Raw genomic sequence first — 19,634 nt, forward strand, 5'->3', positions numbered from 1 at the left:
ATTCCACATCCTTCCACCTAGTTTGTTAATCTGTCCAGTGGCTTTTTGCGTAATTCTACTAACTAATAGAAAAACAAACAAACCAAGATGAAGAGATAAACTCTGTGGAGGAGATAAGCGTCCACCACAGCCAAACTGTTCCCTGAATCAACCAAACAAACTTAGATATCACTCATTCAAACAAGCATCAAGATCCGTGAGTTATTATTTGGGAAATCTGTGAAAAAATACCCTGCATATACCAACATTTCTTTTTTGGCTCATGTTCCCAGCCTCCAGGTTTCATGAGAATCCATTGTGTAGTTTTTGTGTTTTGCTGCCGACAAAAAAGCAAATGTATTCATGTTCAAGTTGAACGAGTTGAATACTAAGTAAAACAAAGCGTTATGGACATGAAGCACTTTTTAGAATCACGGGTGATTGTTGTAGTTCTCTCAGTGACGTTTGGCAGTCCACCTGAACTTGTGTAATTTATGGCCACACAGAAACTACACACACACACACACAAGTTCTCAGCAAAAGGTTTAATCCATCATCAAGGTCGGAGACAGAAATGAAACTTTTCTCCTGCGCTAGCTTCGTTTGTGGGGAGTTCTGAGTTTGATGGATCACTAAGCAACAGGGAATAACAGAAATGGAAAATGGTAATAAGTTCATTGAGACACTTGACGTTGATGTTGAATAGCTGTTCCCACCAGGTGTGTCCTTCAAGTGTCTGGCTAGTGAAACATAGCACACCCAGGCGGCTTTACACGCACGCAGGCAAGCACACGTGCACACTCACACGTGCACACTCACACAAAGAGGCTGAATAACAGAAGTAATTTTGTCCACCCCCACCTTGTCTGTCATCCCAGTCTTTCAAGCCGGGGGCGTATATTCTTCTCACTCACTCACACACATGGACTCGCATGTCATGGAAACACTGTTCAGCCTAAAGGCTTTGTGGTTGCCTAGCTGCCCACCCACTCACCTGTGCTCACCCAGCTTCACCTGTTTAGATGCTGAGGATCAAAATAGACCTGAAAGTAATTTCATTATCAGGTAACAAGCGTCTCCACAGGTCTCCAATGGATGTTCCTACTTGTAGAATGGTTGGTTCAGTGAGGGTTGCACTGGATTTGAAGGTGTCAATCCACCACGGAGCCCGCTCACTTAGGGCCCACTTGCAAAAGGGTTGCACGGGTAAGTCCTTCTCCTCTGGAACAACACTGGGCTTAGGATCCGGCCCAAGCTTGATCTGCTGTGACATCTCCATCTCGACTTCCACTTCAGGAAGCCGACCTGCTGGCCCTCTGTGTCAGGGTTGCCTAAAGAACCTTTTCTAAAGAGGCAGGCAGGAAAAGTACATGACTGCTGGAAGTTGGTTTCCTCAGAAGCTGAATACAGAGTCTGAACGGGGTCTTTGGGAGAATGCTGTGGTCTGAACATCCGTCCTGAGTGATCCAGTCACTAGTGGTCAGGGCTCAGTTCAGGTCTGAAAACAACCAGATGTGTTAAAATGTGCTAAACGTGCAAAAGCTCATCAGAGTGTTCAAGTCAGAACAGGTTGTCTTCGCTTCCTGTGAAAACTGACGTATGATGGAAGTGACGTCATCATTATCTTGTGTTGACATGAGTTCAGGTCCAAGTTCTAGTATTTTCAAGATCAGTGATTTGTCCTTCTCTGTAATTGTGGATCTCAGATGGTGGAACAGTCGTGATGTTTAATAAATTCACCGGTTCTGCCGTTGTTATGGAATCGGACCTGAAGGTTTGGACGCGGCTCTGAATGTTACATCACGCGTCACATTTAACAAGCTGATGAAAGAGCAATAACTCAGTGGATAATCTGAGCCTGTATAACAGCATATTTTTGTTTAGTTTGTCGCTTTTTATTTGATCTCTTAAATTCTGAACCCCATTCCTCTCTCTCTCTCCCTCCCTCCCTCTTTTTATTGCCTTCCTCAGCTCTTGGAGTATGTTGGCAAAGGAAAGAGCATCATGGACGTGGGTTTGGCCCAGGCCCGGCAGCCCCTGACCACCCGCTGCCACTATTATGAAGTAGAGATCGTTGATGCCGGGGAGAAGTGCTACATTGCCCTGGGTTTGGCACGAAGGGTAAGCTTTCTAAGAAACCAGCAACCTTTGACAACTTCCCACACACCTCCACTCAACAGGGAAGCTTTTTTTTAATATGGCCCCTTCGCTCATGTTATTTTCCACACTGTCATATTTAAGGCAGTGGAGCTCTATGAGCTCAAAGGATGTGGAGTGAATTAATATGGCTCTTATTGGCCAATTCTTGCAGCATGCTCTCATATTCTGGTCCCTATAGATCAACAAGTAGCTGAGCTAACAACATATTAACCCATTTAGACCAAAGGTGCTGAAAGAAGTCTCAAACCAGTGCGTTGTTAGAAAACAGAAACCAGTGCGTTGTTTTCTGAAGAGCTGAAAGAATTAGAAAAAGATATTCTGTAGCTTCCTTTGTAAATCATTGTGTTTTCCCTGAACTCTTCCTCGTCCTCCTCGTCACGTCCCTTAAGGACTGAGACTCGGTCAGAAGGAACGTCTGGGTCGGAATCTGCCTTTGTTTTCATATTTGTTTCAACGAATATCACTGCTCTGAAAAACAGACCACATCACCTTTAGTGAATTTCACCTTTCCAACGAACATTTCAGCGAATCACGATGTATCTCTATCAGTCACATGACTTGAAAACGATGATATCACAAGAAGCGGAAATGCTTATAATGGGAGAAGAAGCAGCAAAATGTCTGAAAGGTGTATACATGCATATGTTGCATCCTGCCAACATGGGTTAGTTAGTTATTGGATCCTATAAAGAGGGGGTGGAACAACATGATTGTCAGCTGAGACAGAGCACACGTATCAGTGAGCTCTTGACGCTCCGGTCACCGATCACCGCTGCACAGACTCCGACTCTGAACGACGTCAAACCAGAAGGTGACAGCGCTCGTATCCAGGAAATGTCTGAAGTGGAGATTCGAATTAGACTCAGAGAAGAAATGGAGGAAGCTTCAGAACTTCTTGATTCTTTCTGTGCTGCACCTGTGGCCTGTTATATGCTGCAGAAGCACTTGAAGCTGGAGGAATCCATTTCATTAGACTTTTAAATCCAAATCAAGAACTAGTGACGGATCACTTCAACCTGCCTGATTTCAAAGTTAATTTGATTTCTTCCCATTTTTGTCTCCTTTTGCATTTTCTCTGTGAGACTCTGCGATATTCAAACGATTTCTGATCTCAATGAGACTTGTTGTCCTGGTTGAATAAAGGTTTAAAAAATTCTTTCCTATTATCCATCAGCAGAGCCATTCCGTTTGGATCTAATGGTCTACTTTGGGAACATGAAACACTTCCAAGAGGAAAATACAATTAGAGAAATTTTAACACCTCTCATTTGAGCCCTCATTTCTTTTTCCAAAGAATGCACATACGGTTCCCATTTCAGAATTAGCACTGCGGCTCTGCGAGCCACTATTACCATGTTGATCTGCTTTGAAGAATAAAAGCAGCAGACCTGTAGATGCTTTGGCACCGACTACGAATGATAAACAACTTAGTGCCAACACTGAATAAAACAGAGGTTAACATTTCAATACGCCGCAGCCAGGATGTTAAGTCTGAGCAGTAACAGTTGAGGATGTTGCACTAGTCACTCTAGAGCTGTTTGGAATCAGCCTTGTTAGGCTTATTAGAGCAGGATTAAACTTGTATGAATGTCTGGTTTCTGATAGATGGATTCGCTCATAAAAACTATTTCATTACATTTTTACCTAATATTATTCTTCTGACTGGGTAACTACGTCTTTGACAGCCCAGCTCATGATTTGTGAGCTTTTTACACCTTGTCAGTTTAGCCTGGAAAGTGTTATGAGTGTGAAATATTAGCGACTGCCCGAGCCAAGGCCCGCGGAGAGCTGCCAGCCCCGTCTCCCCCAGGTTCAGAACTCTGCTCCTTTTAATAACAAAAGTAAATGATGAAACTTGTACAACATTTTTCAAGGTCTCCAAGGCGGTTTGTTTAAAACGGGAACAGAGGAACTCACAGGTCATTGAATAACATGGAGACAAAGAGCGCTTCAGACGCCTGAAGACAGAAGTGGCTGAGCAGGAGGAACACACTTAGGCACCACTCTGATATGTTCTAGTTTGGAATGCAGCAGAACGTCTGCACCATTCCAGAGTTTCCGAGCCTCTAAAACGGAGATTTGAAACTGCAGCTGGTTCTGTGTCACAGTGAAAACTCCTGCGTTGTGTTTTATTAAATGAGACTTTTGGAAATGATGATGCAGGGACTGAAGTTAGCCTCCCTATTGGGACTTAGCATCCTCGTTGTATCCTTCCTTTATTTGTCACTTTGTTCTCCAGTAAGCCTTAAAATGGCCTCTTAAAATGAAAATACAACATGTAGATGTAGCCTTAGACAACAGATGTGTGTTACTCACAGGTTTCCATCCAGTGAACAATTGAAACTGAAAATCTTTCTTTGTAGACCGTCTCATATGGGTTGTTGCAGGTTAGGCAGTTTAGCAGTAGAACAGATTCACACCAGACGGTAGTTTTTGTTCAGTTATCTCAACGCTTGCTGGACTTGTTGATGAAGGAGGAGCTGGCATTAGCTTTCTCTCTTTAATGGGTCCAGTTGTGGTGACCGCAAATGACCAGACTATCAAAACTCAGAGCGACGAGTCGTCTGTGTAGCTGCTTTCAGACCCACACTGAACTCCAGGTCATCTCCTGGAATGATCTGTCTGTGAGGACACACATCTCAGAGTCAGTTGCTGAGGACGTTCTCCAGAGTTTCTCCTGCCGGCCTCCTAGTGAACACTCTGGATAATGTTTGAGTCCATGTGAGGACAGCAGGACTTTCTGCAGAGGAACAACTACAGCACATAGTCTGATAGATTTGGAAGAAAATTATATTCGATCAAGCTGCACCACATTTCACTCCCCTGATATCAAGACCCATTAATTATTCTTTCGGGAAAATGTCTCACAATGTTATAAGAAACAAGAAGAAAATTATTCCTGGAACTGCTCCAAAATTTAATGAGTTCTTTCCTGGAATTTACCACATCCTTCCACCAAGTTCCATGGAAATTCATCCGGCTGTTTTTGTGTAATCCTGCTTCTGAAGAAACCAACACACACTGGGCTGAAAGCACGGGGTTTAAATCACATCATACTCACCACATACATTTATTATACTCACTTTGATTGTGATCTGTTTGATTGTGATGCAGAACTAGAACTAGAATCCCCTCTGATAGTCCATGTGCACACACATCCTCTGGGTTAAACCAACAGACGGTGTTCCCATGGGTGAGAAGGAAACCGAGAGGTGATAACTCCAGTCCCATTACCTCCTCAGAGTTCCCCTGTCCTTTCTGTTTGCTCCACCACTTTTCTCTCTGCATCTGGGTTTCATTATAAAGATATTAAGCTCCAGTCCAGGAGAGGTGATAAAGCACCAAATGGGTAATGACTGTTTACTCTGCAGCAGGCGCAAGTTTGCATGCTGGTCTCTTTCACGTAGCATCCTGTTGTAAGAGAGCAGGCGCTTGAATATAAACACAGATCCACTCATTAATACCAGAGTGTCTCTCTCTCTCTCTCTCTCTCTCTCTCTCTCTCTCTCTCTCTCTCTCTCCCCCCCTCTCCCTCTCCCTCTCTCTCTCTCTCTCTGATCTGGTTCATTTGCCGTAGATCTTCACCTTACAAATCTCTTTGTTCCCTTAAGTCTTAAGAAAAGAAACTCAAACGATGTCCATCCAGACCATTGACTGTAAATAAAGATGGATGACACGTCTCCACTTCTTCCCTTTGTACCAAAATGTAGAGATTGTTGAGTAGAGCAGCTGCATCGACTTCCAGCCGCTACCCATGGTCGACCAATCACAAGTCAGTCTCAGCTGTCAATCATGACGTCTCCCCCTGTTTTTATATCATCAAATAACTCAAACTGATCAGAAACATCTATTGATTAAGGTTGTAAATAGTTATGATATTTTCAGACTCTGTATAAACATCTGTCCTGAGTGATCCAATCACAGGTGGTCAGCGCTAGGTTCAGGTCTGAACACGCCCACATCCGTCCTGAAACCTGATCTTTTCTCAAATGAGGAGAATCTGTCTTTAATTAATTAATGAGTTTAGTCCCTCCCCTCTTGTTCTCCCTCTATCTTCCTCTGTCCTCTAACCAGAAGGTCGGCAGTTCGATCCCTCTGCACAAAGATGCACTGTATGAATGTGTTTGTGTTTAAAACTGAACTGTAAAGTGCTTTGAGAGAAAGATCTTGATAAATACAAACCAGGTGAATTAGACGCTCACGTGTCCATCAGCGTTGGAACATAATGATGTTTGTGATCCACAGACTTCTCGTCTGGTGCCATGCGAAGGTCAGGATTTCATTTCTCCTGATTCACGGCTGCAGAACTAATGACTCAACCATCAGCTGCAGCTCTGTTGTTACTACTAATTAGAAAACACCAGCAATAAGACGGTGTGCATGGTAAACATCACACACTAACATTACACAGCGTGCACCTCAGTACATCCTCACAGAGCCGCAAGCAACTATTACTTTTGTTTACATGAACAGTCATGGTTTGAATTCCGCTGTCGATTCTGGTGAAAATCTTTTCAAAGATGCAGTACAAAAAAAGTTTTAAAGTTTTAAAAAAATGTGGAAGTACGTTCTTGTAATCCCCGGAGTCCCTGTTGCCAGTTTCCTGTCCAGCAGGGAAGTCGGAGGAACTCGAGCAGATTTTAAATGTTTTTTTTTTTTTTAAATGTAGAGCAAATGTGTTTTCTGTAGGTTTGTTATCTCAGACCCGACCGCTGTTCCCAGACCTGACGTGACCATTTTCTCTCCCCGCCGTTCCTCTGGAGAAAAGCCTCTTAATGAATGTACAGCATGTATACGCTCGGTATGTTGGTTGGTTGTTTTTCATCCGGTACACACACCGGTTGCTAGGATGTGGGACAAAGAGAGATCTCGCCTTAGTTATGAGGTGGAAAAGTGTAGGGGTTAGGTGGGTTTGTGTGTGTGGGTGTGTGTGGGTGTGTGGGGGTGTGTAGTGGGGGTGGGTGGGGGGGGGGGGGTAGCAAGGTAAAACATTAGGAGGTAGAAAAATAAAGGAAAGAGACGAAGATGAAAAACACTGAGGAACGAGCAGGACGACCCTCATGTGCTGAAAAAAAAATATAATTCTGTGGGGGGGGGGGCAGGAAGTGGAGAACAGGATGTACAAAATAAAAGATCGATGGATAGGTGTCATATCTGTGATGAGGAGGGAAGGGAAAGTGAGTTTTCTCAGTTCACCCCTGGCCCCTCTATATATTAATGATTACTCTATTGGCTCACTCATACCTATTGTACCTACAGACCCATAAAGCCATACACACACACACACACACACACAATACATTATGCATTCCTAAACAAAAGTGAGAAACATGTGGTCTGGAATGGCAGCGTTTCCTCTGTCCTTGTTTGCCCCAGGACCAGGTCCTGGGAACAGGTCCCTTCCTCTTCCTCCTGTGATGCAGCAGTCCTACCACAGAATTCAGAACGCGGTTCCTGTGACCCTGTTTATTCCTAGAGGTCAGTTTGATATAAAACAAAAGAGCAGCCACTGTGCCAAAGCCTCGGACCTGGAAGCAACTGACCTCCTCCCTGGTCCCAGAACACAGATTGACAGAGAATTGATCTGCAGTTATTATCACACATGTAGGTTTTTATTCATTTTTAAAGCAAGCTATCAAGTGTTATACATTTTTCTTATAATTTTATTTTGGGGTCATTTTTTAATATCCCTGTACAACACCTTGAGTTTTACCTTTGTGTATAAAAGATACTTTATGAATACAATTCCTATTTTATTTAGTTTTGCTTCTCAAATGTGAGAATATTATTGTATTCTAAGTCGTACATAGAGAACTCAGTAGCTTTGGGTTTCTGGATGTTGATTGGATAACGCAAAACACTTAACCAGATTTAATCCTTGTAAAATTCCAACAGCCATTTATCACTATTTCCTGCCATTGGATACACAATACAATGAATCATTAATATGAGACAATATGTCGACAAGGAAATCATTTTTACGACCACACTCATGATGATAATCCCAGGAACAGGAATCAGCCACAGGATATTAATTGAGTTGCATAGAGAGAATGAAGCCGTAGAACCAGTGAAGAGATTTCTGGCAAAAGGAAAATACAGTTTTATCAGAGTGAATTTCTAAAGACGTTTTACCGGACCTGGCATTTTTAGGCAGTATCAGTAATTTCCAATCCTGGTATCGGAACAATAATACTGTTATAATTTGAAGGTGTGTGTGTGTGTGTGTGTATATATACTCTACATATACCTATATATGTGTATTAGTACACTGCTCAGCTACCACCCTTTCAGCAACAGAGCCAACTTGGTCTTGTATCAGTTTTATCTGTTTGTATAGAGAAAGCACTTGCATCCGTAAAAAGGGGCCGACTTGCCCGAACACATAGACACACAGATGGGCTGTAATTTTCCTCTCTCCAGTCAGATCCTCAGCTAATGTCAGACAGTAGCTGTTATCGTGTGGGGAGCCAGAGGTTTTAGCCCGATGACACAAGGTTATACAAACAGACCTGCATTAGTTCCCTACACAGTCTCTGCCCAACCCCTATAGGTGAGGTTGTATGGGCAGGTACAAACAGAAACACCCTACTTTCCCCTGTTCCAATCTTCAACACACACACACGCACGCACGCACGCACACACACACACACACACACACACACACACACACACACACACACACACGCACACACAGCTTTAGTTATATTTTTAGGCAGCTCTGTGATATGCCAGTGTGATATCTGCAGTAGATGATGGGTATCTGCTTCCACATGGTTTTCCTCTCGGCCCGCACCTCCACGCTCGGTCTTCTCTCAGACTTGTTTACTCTGCCACAGTGTGGAAAGGCCGGCTGCTCTGGATCTGAAGCTGCAGGTCCTCACTGCGCCATGTCACTGACCCCACGTCAGTTCTGTTCTCAGGAGCAGCTTGCGTTTCCCTGATGGCTGCTGCAGACCAGCGGAGGTATCCACCGTGTTTCCAAAGAGACCAGCTGATTAACTTTGCATTTCATCATTTCATCATTTCATCATGTGTTGATAGAGAAGTGTAGGTGTGAGTTAGTGGCGCCACCCCTGATCACAGCAGCTGCTGTAGCTCCCAAACCACAGCAGCTTGGAATGTTTCTCTTATCAGACGTAATCTGTTCCAAGTCCAACAGAACAAATCCTTTTGTTTGTTGCCTTCTTGGTACTTTGACACTCATGATTAATGCTCCTTGGCAAAGTGTGTTCCTCCTCGACACAGCTATTAAATGGCAAATTTGTATCGCCCCAAATTACTGGCAGGAATACGGACTTCAGAATAAAATGCTGTTTGTTGCCTGTCAACAGTCTGCGGCTTCCTGTCTATGCAACAAAGTGGTAAGAGAGTCTGAAATGTGCACTTGATGGTTTCACACTTGTGCAAGAAGCTACAGCTACTGGTTCCAGAGTCGGATCGTAACAGGGTTCTGACTTTCTGCCTTTCCCCTGTGAAGAAGGCAGCAGGAGATTGTCCAACACAACACAGACGTCTCTGGAGCAAGCAGGAGACTGGACATGTACATTCTGCTGTGGAGCCCTCTCGAATCTCCTCTTCCCAAGTTCCACATCTATGGCTTCTAGTCTTTAGTTTTTTCAGTCTTGTGGCGTTAGAAACATCGTCAGCTTGCCCACTCGCTCATGGTGAATAACTCTCCAGACAATGTCCTGATGTTTTCTGACGTGGGCTCGCTTGGACAATATCTCGAGTTTTTAAAAAGGAGCCGGCAGGAGAGTCTCCTGAGAATGTCTCAAGCAACTGACTTGGACATGTCAGGTTGACTGTGTTGCTCTTATACTGCAGTGTTGCAGTAGTTGGTCCTGGCGTTTGAAGTATTAATATAGACGATACCTTTTCAGATACTTCCTTTTAGTCCAAAGGGGCCCACCGATCGACTGACCGGACTCAGTAGTCGTCGTTGTTCTTTTCAGGTGATGGGATATTGTGAAGCGGCGTTCTGTGTGTAGCGAAGGGACGGACAGCTCACACAGAGGAGACGAATTAGAGATGATGGACACAACAATTACTGAGGAGACAGCGACCCACACAGGCATTTACCAGTTGATCCATTTATCAGACACAAGTCTGCGGGTCCCATTAAAGCACTATAAATCCATCCCTAATTTTGTATTTTCTTGCCGTTCCTAATGTTGTCTTATTTCAGCGCGTTCCTCCAAATCACTGATCAGATCTGAGTCTGTGGATCATCAATCAGGGACAAACCAACACGCAGTCTTTCCTCTGCTCCTGGTGGAGATGAAGCCCACATGCCAGTCAGCCAGAGGAATCCTCCGGCTTGTGGTGGAGACGAGGAGAAAGAGGAGCAGACTTGGCGGATCAGGGGCTTTCAGGCTTGGAGCAGGAGCTGCATTCCTCCATGTCTCTCTGTCTTCCTCTGCTGATGTCTCACTCTGTCCTTCTCCTGCTCGCTCGCTTCCCCCCCGATCCATCTCCATTTCCTCTTCCTCACTCCCCAATGGGGTTGTCAGACACTGATGTTTCACTGATGTCCTGACCTCAACCGCTGCCTGGCCTGACCTGGCTGCTGTCGGCTGCGTCCCCATTACTCATATCTCTGCTCCTCACAGGTGCTAATAGGAATAATTTAATTTGCCTTATTTTGCTTATGAGTAATGTGTTGCCTCTTTCAGTCTCTTCATCCGTCAACGGGTTCTTTTGTTTGGATAAAGCCGTGTTTTCCTTTACAGGGACTTGCTCCAGGCTGACCTGCTTTTCCTCTTTCTTGGACGTCACAGTGGTCGTGTGTCGGATTTATTAGACTTGAGAGAAGATGAAAATAAAAGGGCCTTTTGGTTTTCTGTTTGTTTTTGCCTGTTAGTACGAGCAGAAACCAGAGAGACTTCACCTGCAAGAATATGAACAAGAAAGCATTTAGAAGTAGTCAACTGGGAGATGAAAGAGGAGTATAATGTCATTTCCCTCCTCCTCGTCCTTCCTCTCTTGTTCATTATTGTGTTTCTACAGTAATTGAGGTGCAGCCTAGAAGACCGATAAAAATCTCTGGTAATTACCCCTGAGTCATACTCTGATCTTATCCCGAAGTTGGCCCACCAGTTGTTTCTGTTGGCATCATGAGGCCTGGAGAGAGACATCCATACTGTGCAGACGCAGGGAGAGACCAGATATGGAGTCCTCCCAGTCGCTAGCATTGTTAAGAGGAATACAGCAGCCGGATTCAACCTGTAGTGATCATACCATCGTTCCCTGGAAACCACTCTGGAGTAGAATCAAGGGATTCTCATCTCCGGTTCATTTGCATACAAATCTGTGGATGTCTGAACTGACTGTCGGCGAAACTCCTCCCTCAATCCCCCGGCGAGGGGAAGTAGCTTGCTGCCCGAGTTGGAGCGATGTGCAGGAGCTGTAGTAAGATTGATATTCTGCATTTCAAGAGTTTGGGTGGTGACTTTATTATTGCAAGAATAAACTTGCGAAGTGAGGACGTGTGTGTATGTGTGTGTGTGTGTGTGTGTTTATTCCTCTTTATTCAAGAATGTTTTCACTCTCAACCCTGAACTTGCACCCAAATAGCTCCTGCTTGTTTTTAGCTTGTGCTCAAACTGTGGCATTGCACTTGTTCTGCACTGCAGCAAGTCTATCACAATACCCCAACCAATAGAATGTCAGCTTTAGTGTTGACAAATTAAATCTGTTTCACTCTCGCACAGCAGCCGTGTGAGTGTGAGGAGAAGAGCTGGAGCTGGAGCGCGAGCAGATCTGACCAAGCAACAGAATGTGTGCAGAGCAAAGCTAAGAACAAGCGGGTGTATGAGAGCAGAGCATTACACAATCTTGAATAAAGATTGACCCATACAAATACTTATTGTTTAATAATCCAAGTGTGATCATTTTTACTAATATTAGCTAAACACTGAAAGGAACTCTTTCTCTTTGCTCAACATCACATGGCCTCTGAGGCTGCACTCAGCTTCTTTAAGAACAGCCTGCAAGAAACCTTTTCTTTATATCTGAAGCTCGTGGTCGTAAACTTCACCCACAATCACAACTTGTGGATCAAAACTGTTTTATTATATTCAAAATGTGAGATAATGAAGTAGCCGCCTGGACTGATGACACAGTAGCCACGCCCCTTATTCAAATATATAAGTTCCTCTCAAAGATTGTAAATAAAGACGCGTTTCCCCCTCCTCCCACTGGGGGTGGTGTGCTCCGATATGGTTGCCTCCATCTTGTGGTTTTTCACAGTCTTCAACGGTGACATTATTGTTGAGCTGCGGTATCGAGGTCCCTTTGCACACGATGCACACCACTGATTCCGAGTCAGTCTCAACCGTCCTATATTTCAGCCAACCACCAGGGGCAGTTCCATCTTCACCTTCACTCTACGGTTCAGTGAAACCACCAAGCAGTGACAAACTGCTGGTTTCTTGTCTGCGTCACAAAACCAATCAATCCCTGTGACATTGTGCCTTTGTAATCTGTGTGTGTATTTGTGTTTGTGAAGGACTACCCCAGGAACAGACACCCGGGCTGGAGCAGAGGGTCGGTGGCCTACCATGCAGGTGAGATATTCCCCTCTCCTCTTTTTGTCTTTTGTTATTTTCTCAGAAAGAAGTTGTGTTGTGTTACTTCCTCCGTGTGTGTGGAATTCCTCTGTAATCTGTGTTGAATGAAACACATGAATTTGATCTACTTCCTCCGAAGCATCTGTCTGCTGCCTTCAGATGCAAACATCACAGGGCACCGCCTCCGCTGGATGTGGAGGTGCCTCACGCAGACAGAGATCAAGGAGGCGCAGGCAGATGAGACAGAAAGCAGATAACACACATGGTGACAGCATCAGAAAAAAGAGAACGATTGTATCTCCATCCCAGTTTAGTCAAAGTTATCTTCATCTGCCTCTGCTTTCACACACACACATTCAGCGTTAGTTGTTTGTGACCACAAGCCCGAGAGAGGTATCTGCTCCAGCATCTGCACACAACACCCCCCCACCCCCCCCAGCTCCCATTCCAGGCCTCAGCACCAGTCGCTATCAGCGCTAAGAGATTAGATGCTGCCCTGTTCTGAGAAACGCTACAGCAGGTCGTTGGTTCTATTACAAGCGTACCAGCTCCAGTGGGAAGCCGGGTCTTTATCTGACAACCCACTGTCACAGTCAAGAACCAGTTAGTCCTTATCTGAGCACAGCAGTTAGGAGCTCGCTGGCTTTCATCAACATGACTTTGGTCTGAAGATTCAAATTGTGAACCGCTCTCTCAGGGGAGCTCAGCCGCTCTCACTCGGACTCACACACCACTAAGGTCTTTTTCTGTCCATGGATTTCCACCTGGAAATGAGCAATTCTTTTATTTGGGGGGGGGAGAAGTTGTGTATTCTCTCTGTTTGACCTCCAGATCTATCGAAACCCATTTTCCTGTTCCATTCGCACATTCCACTCATATTCAGAGTTGATGTTCAAAGTCCTGGATCCGTGTGTCCCTGTGAGGACTCTCTACTCGGGACACATTGGTGGTGATAACAGTTGAAGCTGTGCGTCCTGCCGGGGTCTGTGGACGATGTCTCGCTGCTGAGTGACAGACGAGACCAATCCTTCACAGAGGCTCACCGTGCCAGTCCCAGAGGTCTCGCGCTGCGGTCTGTCTGGTTTGGCTGCCGTGCACTGGACACCACAGAAATGTGCACGCCCCAGCACAGCTCCCATTAATCTTATTTGTTAGATACTAAAATGATGCATGTGGTTTTCCACGCTGTGCGCATGAGGTTTGCCTTCCCATGCTTAGGTTAAGGTGCAGGCTCTGATCCAGCTACTTAGAATCAACAGCCAGGGCCTCTTCCTCATGCAGTGTCTCGCCTCGCCGCTCCATGCATCCCAGATGTTTACCGAACAGCTGCAGAGCCTCGAGAACCTCAGTCAGACCCTCTTTGGCAGGATGACAACAACTTAAACAATGTATTACCAACACAAGGCCACACCACCGCAGCCTAAACGGCTTTAAGAACAGAGGACTTCAGCGATGTCACTCTGGTTTTCCTGTTCGGTGATGAGCTGCTGCTACGACTCGTGGGACCTTGTTTATTTATGGTTCCATTTGTATTTGACCTCAGATTCTAGAAGGAAAAGTATCTGCCAGAATATTCTTGGCAGGTCTTAGCTTCTTATAGACACTTGAAACCTCATCGTCTTAGTGTTTGTGATGATGTTATCACTTCTTTCAGGAATACAGTGGATCACATCTTGTTCAGCCTGGAAGCAAATACATAAGTCACATAATGATTTTCCTTCTTTATACTTTGCATGTACAGTTTAACTCTATTTCTGTGTCCTCTGACCAGTCTGGACCTGGATCACATGCGATGTGTGTTGCTGTATTATTTTAAGGTTGTTACTTTACTCCAGATTTATTCCAGTTATATACACAAGTGGCCTTCAGCCGTATCGCTGCTCCCCTGTATAGCTCGTAGAGTGCTTTGGCGCAGGCGGGTGTTCCCACCAGTGTTTGTATTGAGAGCCGGCCCAGCGTGGACTTCCATCCTATGTGGTGGCTCCGCAAGTTAATGGTCCGTGTGGGAAAGTGGGCCCCATGGAGGCCCCTGTGGGTCCTATCGGGAGCAAACAGCCATCCATCCATTGAGTGCTCCTCAGCAAGCCTCATTAACGTCTGAACCCCCCATCAGTGAATCACACGTGCTATGACTCAACACCCGCAGCTGAAGGTTGTGCCCTACCGCCACCGCCACCATCCATCCCTCACCACCACCCTAACCCGAGATGATAGGGCTCAGTCTCACTTCGGGGCTGCTCAGTAGATCAGTGACGGGGTCTAATCTGATTCCAGCTCAGGTTCCGCAAAAACAATTATTCAGTAGCAACATGTTGTGCAGGGTGATGCTATCGTCTTCTTACCTAATGGGACAAAAATGGGTTTGGATGATATTGTCTCTGTTACACTTTAAACAAAGACGTCACCACTAAAGGAATCATCTCCTGATGTAATCTTATATAGATATGAATCACACTAAATCGGTTATTTAACTGGAATGGAACTCCACTCATAGCATGCCTCTCCACCAAGATCCCACAGTCCCGTTGAATTCCACATAAAGTCATGTTCGTTATCACATCAGTGGAAGTTACCGGTTCACAGCTGATTTCCTCACAGATTTGGATCCGCACACAATTACACATACTCATAAATATAGGTCCCGTACATTTGTTTGGTTGTTATTAAAAAGATTCCCTGATATCAGTGAAAGTGTCACAAAGCATTTTAAATGTTAAAGGTTCAGCGTGAGCACTGCACTTGTTAAATATATATTTACATTTGGTCTGAAACAGCTGCCGTTAATATTTCTAAGTGAATTAAATGTCTTTGGGTTTGGGACCGTTAAGAAAAGTTTAATCACTAGAACAGGTGAAGTTTTTTCAAAAGCTCCCTGTGGTGTTTCCACTGGGGCTGGGTGGTAAGACGGGATCCTGGGCTATTTGAAATTAGCTCCGGTGTCCGTTTCATTATGGCCACGAAGAAACCCTGCAGCACAATGTGCACATTCATATACTAATAAAGGCACAGGAGAGTTTGTCCAGCTCACCTGAGCGTGTGGATCAAGACGCCGGTACAGTGATGACAGAACTCTTTGTAAAGAGAGTAATTTGTCAAATAAATAACGGAATCAAAAAACACTAAATACTTGGACCAAGGAAGGATGTGACAGCTTGTCCTCTGACGGGAGAGTCGGAAAAAGTATTAGGGCCATGTTGAAGTAGTACTAAGAGTCATAATACTACCAGATAAAGTCGGAATATTAGAAAGAAACTGAGTCTGTTCAGAAGAAAGAACCACAGACCTGCAGGAAACTGTGTCTCAAGTGGAGGAGGAAACGTTTGGTCGATTGTGACTGAAACAGAGTTCATAGTTTCAACATGAGAATGTTTGTGAAACTTTTTCTTCCTTTAATCTTGTAATATTACAACTTTTTTCTCAGAATTTCAACAGATAAACATAAACATTTGCTTTTCCATTCCGTATTTTGTACAGAGAACGAAACTCGAAAACTTAACTTGTATTTGCAAACATGTTTTTTCCACAAGCTGAGAATCTGGAAACTTTATCACAATTGAGCTGAACGTCATGTGCAGAATCGTTGCTCAAACTATTCAAAGGGGCACTTTGTAATTGTTTGGAAGAAATAGGAAGTTTATGAACTGACAATAAATCATTAGAGCACTAAATTAGAAACAATTCTGGTAAATATTGAGCTAATCTTGTTATATTTAAACTAAGTCCTGAGTATAATTCAGTTTGGCAGGCAGCTGTGTGCGGCTATTTTTGTTCCTGAGCGTACAATAATATCTTGTGTTGTTTTTTTAATCGTGCTCTGGTACTAAAACGGGTGGAAATCGATCCACAGGAAGCCGGCTCAGTTCAGAGCCACGATGTGAAGGAAAATGTTCAAATTTGTGTTGGAGACTAAGAGGGTTTAAAATTAGCTCACAGGTGTTGACCAGGGTTTGGCACCGAGGCTCGCGATGGAGCGAGAACCTGATGATGGCGCTAACGCAGAAGTCGGGAGGATCGCAGCGAGGTGGTCGCCGGGAAAACAGTGACGACCACCAGGTGCTGGCTCGGAGGTTCCAGAAGAGGCTGAAATACTGGATCTGATCTAAGGGTTTGGAGCCGAGCCCACGGGAGGAGAGGGCAGGAGCCCAGAACCTGGCGGAGCACCGACACCAGCTGGGAATAGGAAAACAGGTTTTCTCGTAACATGAGAGTTTGTCTGGAAAAGACCGGGCTTCCCTGCCCAGGGAACAATGACTTCACAGACTCATGAGGAATGAAGACACAATATTTATATTCTTCCATGATCCCCCCCCCCCAACAAACATACGTGAGATTTGCACACGTTCCTGAGAATTTACTATAAATTCCATTTGCAACTTCTACGTGTTGAGCTGCTGATGAATCGTAAACAGTAAACTGGACTTCCTGTGGCCAGTTGCCAGTGAGGCCCATCTATTAAGGTCATGGACGGTAGATTTAAAGAATCCTGTTGGACCAGGATTGAAGGGGGAACGAATCAGAAGCGGTTTCTGAGCCCTGAAGAACTCCGGAGGTTCAACGTGTTATTCATGTTTCTGTTGAAGTCTCCGTCCTCTGGACTGTTCGAGATTTATTCCTCGTAAATAGAGAGTCTTCTTAAAACTAGAAAACTTTGTGTTCATCCCGCCTGGTTTATCTGCAGGGAAGATTTTATCATCAGAGTCAATCATAAAATGGAACCGAATTTTCTTTATTAGCGTGTGCTTTTATTTTGAAGACACGTTCCTGAGGAGGAAGTGATTCTATCAATGCTATTTTCATGACGGAGTTAACGCTTAACTGTTCTGTGTCAGTCCGATATCCAGAAATAAACAATCTATATAAAACAGGCTCAACTGCCCCCCCCCCCCTACTGACGGCTACAGACCGTCTCCTGTTTATAACATTTTTATTAATATTAAACATTTCCAAATGGCACTGAATTCAACACAACACTCTCCTGAGCCGTTAAGAATACAAATGAGTGTGAAGCTGATAAGATGAAGGGAGGAATTCAGACAGGAAGTCGGACAGGAAGTCGGACAGGAAGTCGGACAGGAAGTCGGACAGGAAGTCAGACGTGTGTTTGTAGATATAACAGAAACAACAGTAAACACAAAACAAGAAAATGTTTCTCATTCAGCTGCAAGATATTGAGTTAACAATCATCTCTGAGTGAAAGTGAGAGTTAAAGTTTCTGTGTTTTGAGCAGGAATAAAAGCTCATTAATTAATTTAGTCTTTTTAGAGTTCGGTGATAGTTCAACTTGATTCATTTATAGAAACAATCTGAATAAAAACTTCCAACACATCTGAAAGCTGCTCCAGTGGCAAACACGCCTCCAGCTCTTCAGCCGGCTTCATCCTACCGGCTCCATCCTCCGGCCCGGCCCTCCACAGCCCAGCTCACCTCCAGCAGGCGTCTGGGTCACTGGCCGGCGACCTCTGCTATTTATAGCCGTGCTGCCCCGGTGCCGGCGTGGCTCCGCTGTTTGCTGGTGTGTGGTGTTGTGACAAGGGCCCGCATGGGAGCCGTAATAATACAGTGTCTCCGTCTCCCTCCTGCTGCTCAGATAGAGATTGTTTAAACAGTATCCTGAGCCGGGGACGGGTCCCATGACAACTCCATAAATATTTACCGGCAGCAGCCACGCCGCTTCGCTTGAGGAGCTCGGCTGCAGTCGCCTCGCTCATGTTTTTCTTTTGCCCTTTTTTTCCCATTGTTGTCTCTCGCCGCTGCAGCGATGTGTTGTTTTGATGATTTCCTTTGGATGTTGTGCGTGTCTTGTTGTTCCTGTGGGCTGGGGGGGTGAGAAGTGTTTTTTACTCGGCCTGTTTTCACCTTTACACTTCATCATCTGCCTGGAATGTCAGGATGTCCTGTATGTTCTGGGTGCGTTACATGTTCACATGTTGCACACGCTGGGAAACTGGTTCTCTGGATTTCCAGCAATGGGACAAAACACAACACCTCAAACTGGTTTTGATTCAAAAAGCAGCAAGAAAAGTCTTAAACTTGATTTGATATTTTCTTGTGTCTCCTGTATAGTTTATTATGTGCTACACTTCTAAAGTTGTTATAGTGGATCGTGCTGCAGGAGGCAGCTCTATCTTTTCTTATGGAGGTGAAGTTCTCACCATCAGGGATGTTGTGAGTCCAGTATGATTTTTCTTTTATTTAGTGAAACGTGTGGAAATCACTGCTGGACGGATTGGTCTCATTTTGTAAGTCGCAGATTTGGTGAAGTTGGCGTCAAAGTGTCTCTGCTCCAGTTACTTATCACTTCACCTGTGAGCCCTTATGAGTTTAATCCTTTTTATGACACTTAATCTCCTCATCCAGGTCGTATTTTTAAATTCATTCTATTCTTATAGAAACTGAATGATGTAATATAATAATAAATCCTTAGAGGCCATATTGTCCCGACTGAACTCCAAAGAACTTTGGGTTCTTCTGAATCAAAGCTGAGAACTTTCCTGTTTGACACTTTTAATAAATTACTTATTTTTCTTTAATTCTTTTACTTCTTATTTAAATAGACTTTTATTCTCTCTTCTAGATTTTACAGTTTGCCACGATGTCTTTTAAGGTTTAAAGTTGTTAAAAGGTTTTGTACCGATGAACTCTCGTCTCTTTGCTCGATGGTTCCTCTTCAGACTCTCATCCGCTGGCAGATTGTGAAATGTTGTTGCAGAAAGCTTCGCCCTCACAGTTGCATCATTAGGTTGGATTTACCTCCTCACGGGGATAAATCCATCTTCTCCTTGTGCCCTGACAGACGATGGGAAGATCTTTCACGGCAGCGGCGTCGGCGACGCGTTCGGCCCTCGCTGCTTCAAAGGCGACATCATGGGCTGTGGCATCATGTTCCCACGGGACTACATCCTGGACGGAGAAGGTGAGTGACGT

At 44.5% G+C, this 19,634-nt stretch overlaps 1 protein-coding gene across 1 annotated transcript in view; it reads left to right on the forward strand.

Annotated features, from left to right (window-relative positions):
• Positions 1 to 19,634, forward strand: part of spryd3 (SPRY domain containing 3) — a 46,414-nt gene that overhangs the window by 21,247 nt on the left and 5,533 nt on the right. The window contains exons 7-9 of the mRNA XM_062391010.1: positions 1,951 to 2,100; positions 12,650 to 12,707; positions 19,504 to 19,623. Coding sequence (XP_062246994.1) covers positions 1,951 to 2,100; positions 12,650 to 12,707; positions 19,504 to 19,623 — 328 coding nt within the window. The remainder of the gene's footprint in view (positions 1 to 1,950; positions 2,101 to 12,649; positions 12,708 to 19,503; positions 19,624 to 19,634) is intronic.

This window comes from Platichthys flesus, chromosome 7 (genome assembly GCF_949316205.1).
Source record: "Platichthys flesus chromosome 7, fPlaFle2.1, whole genome shotgun sequence".
NCBI lineage: Eukaryota > Metazoa > Chordata > Actinopteri > Pleuronectiformes > Pleuronectidae > Platichthys > Platichthys flesus.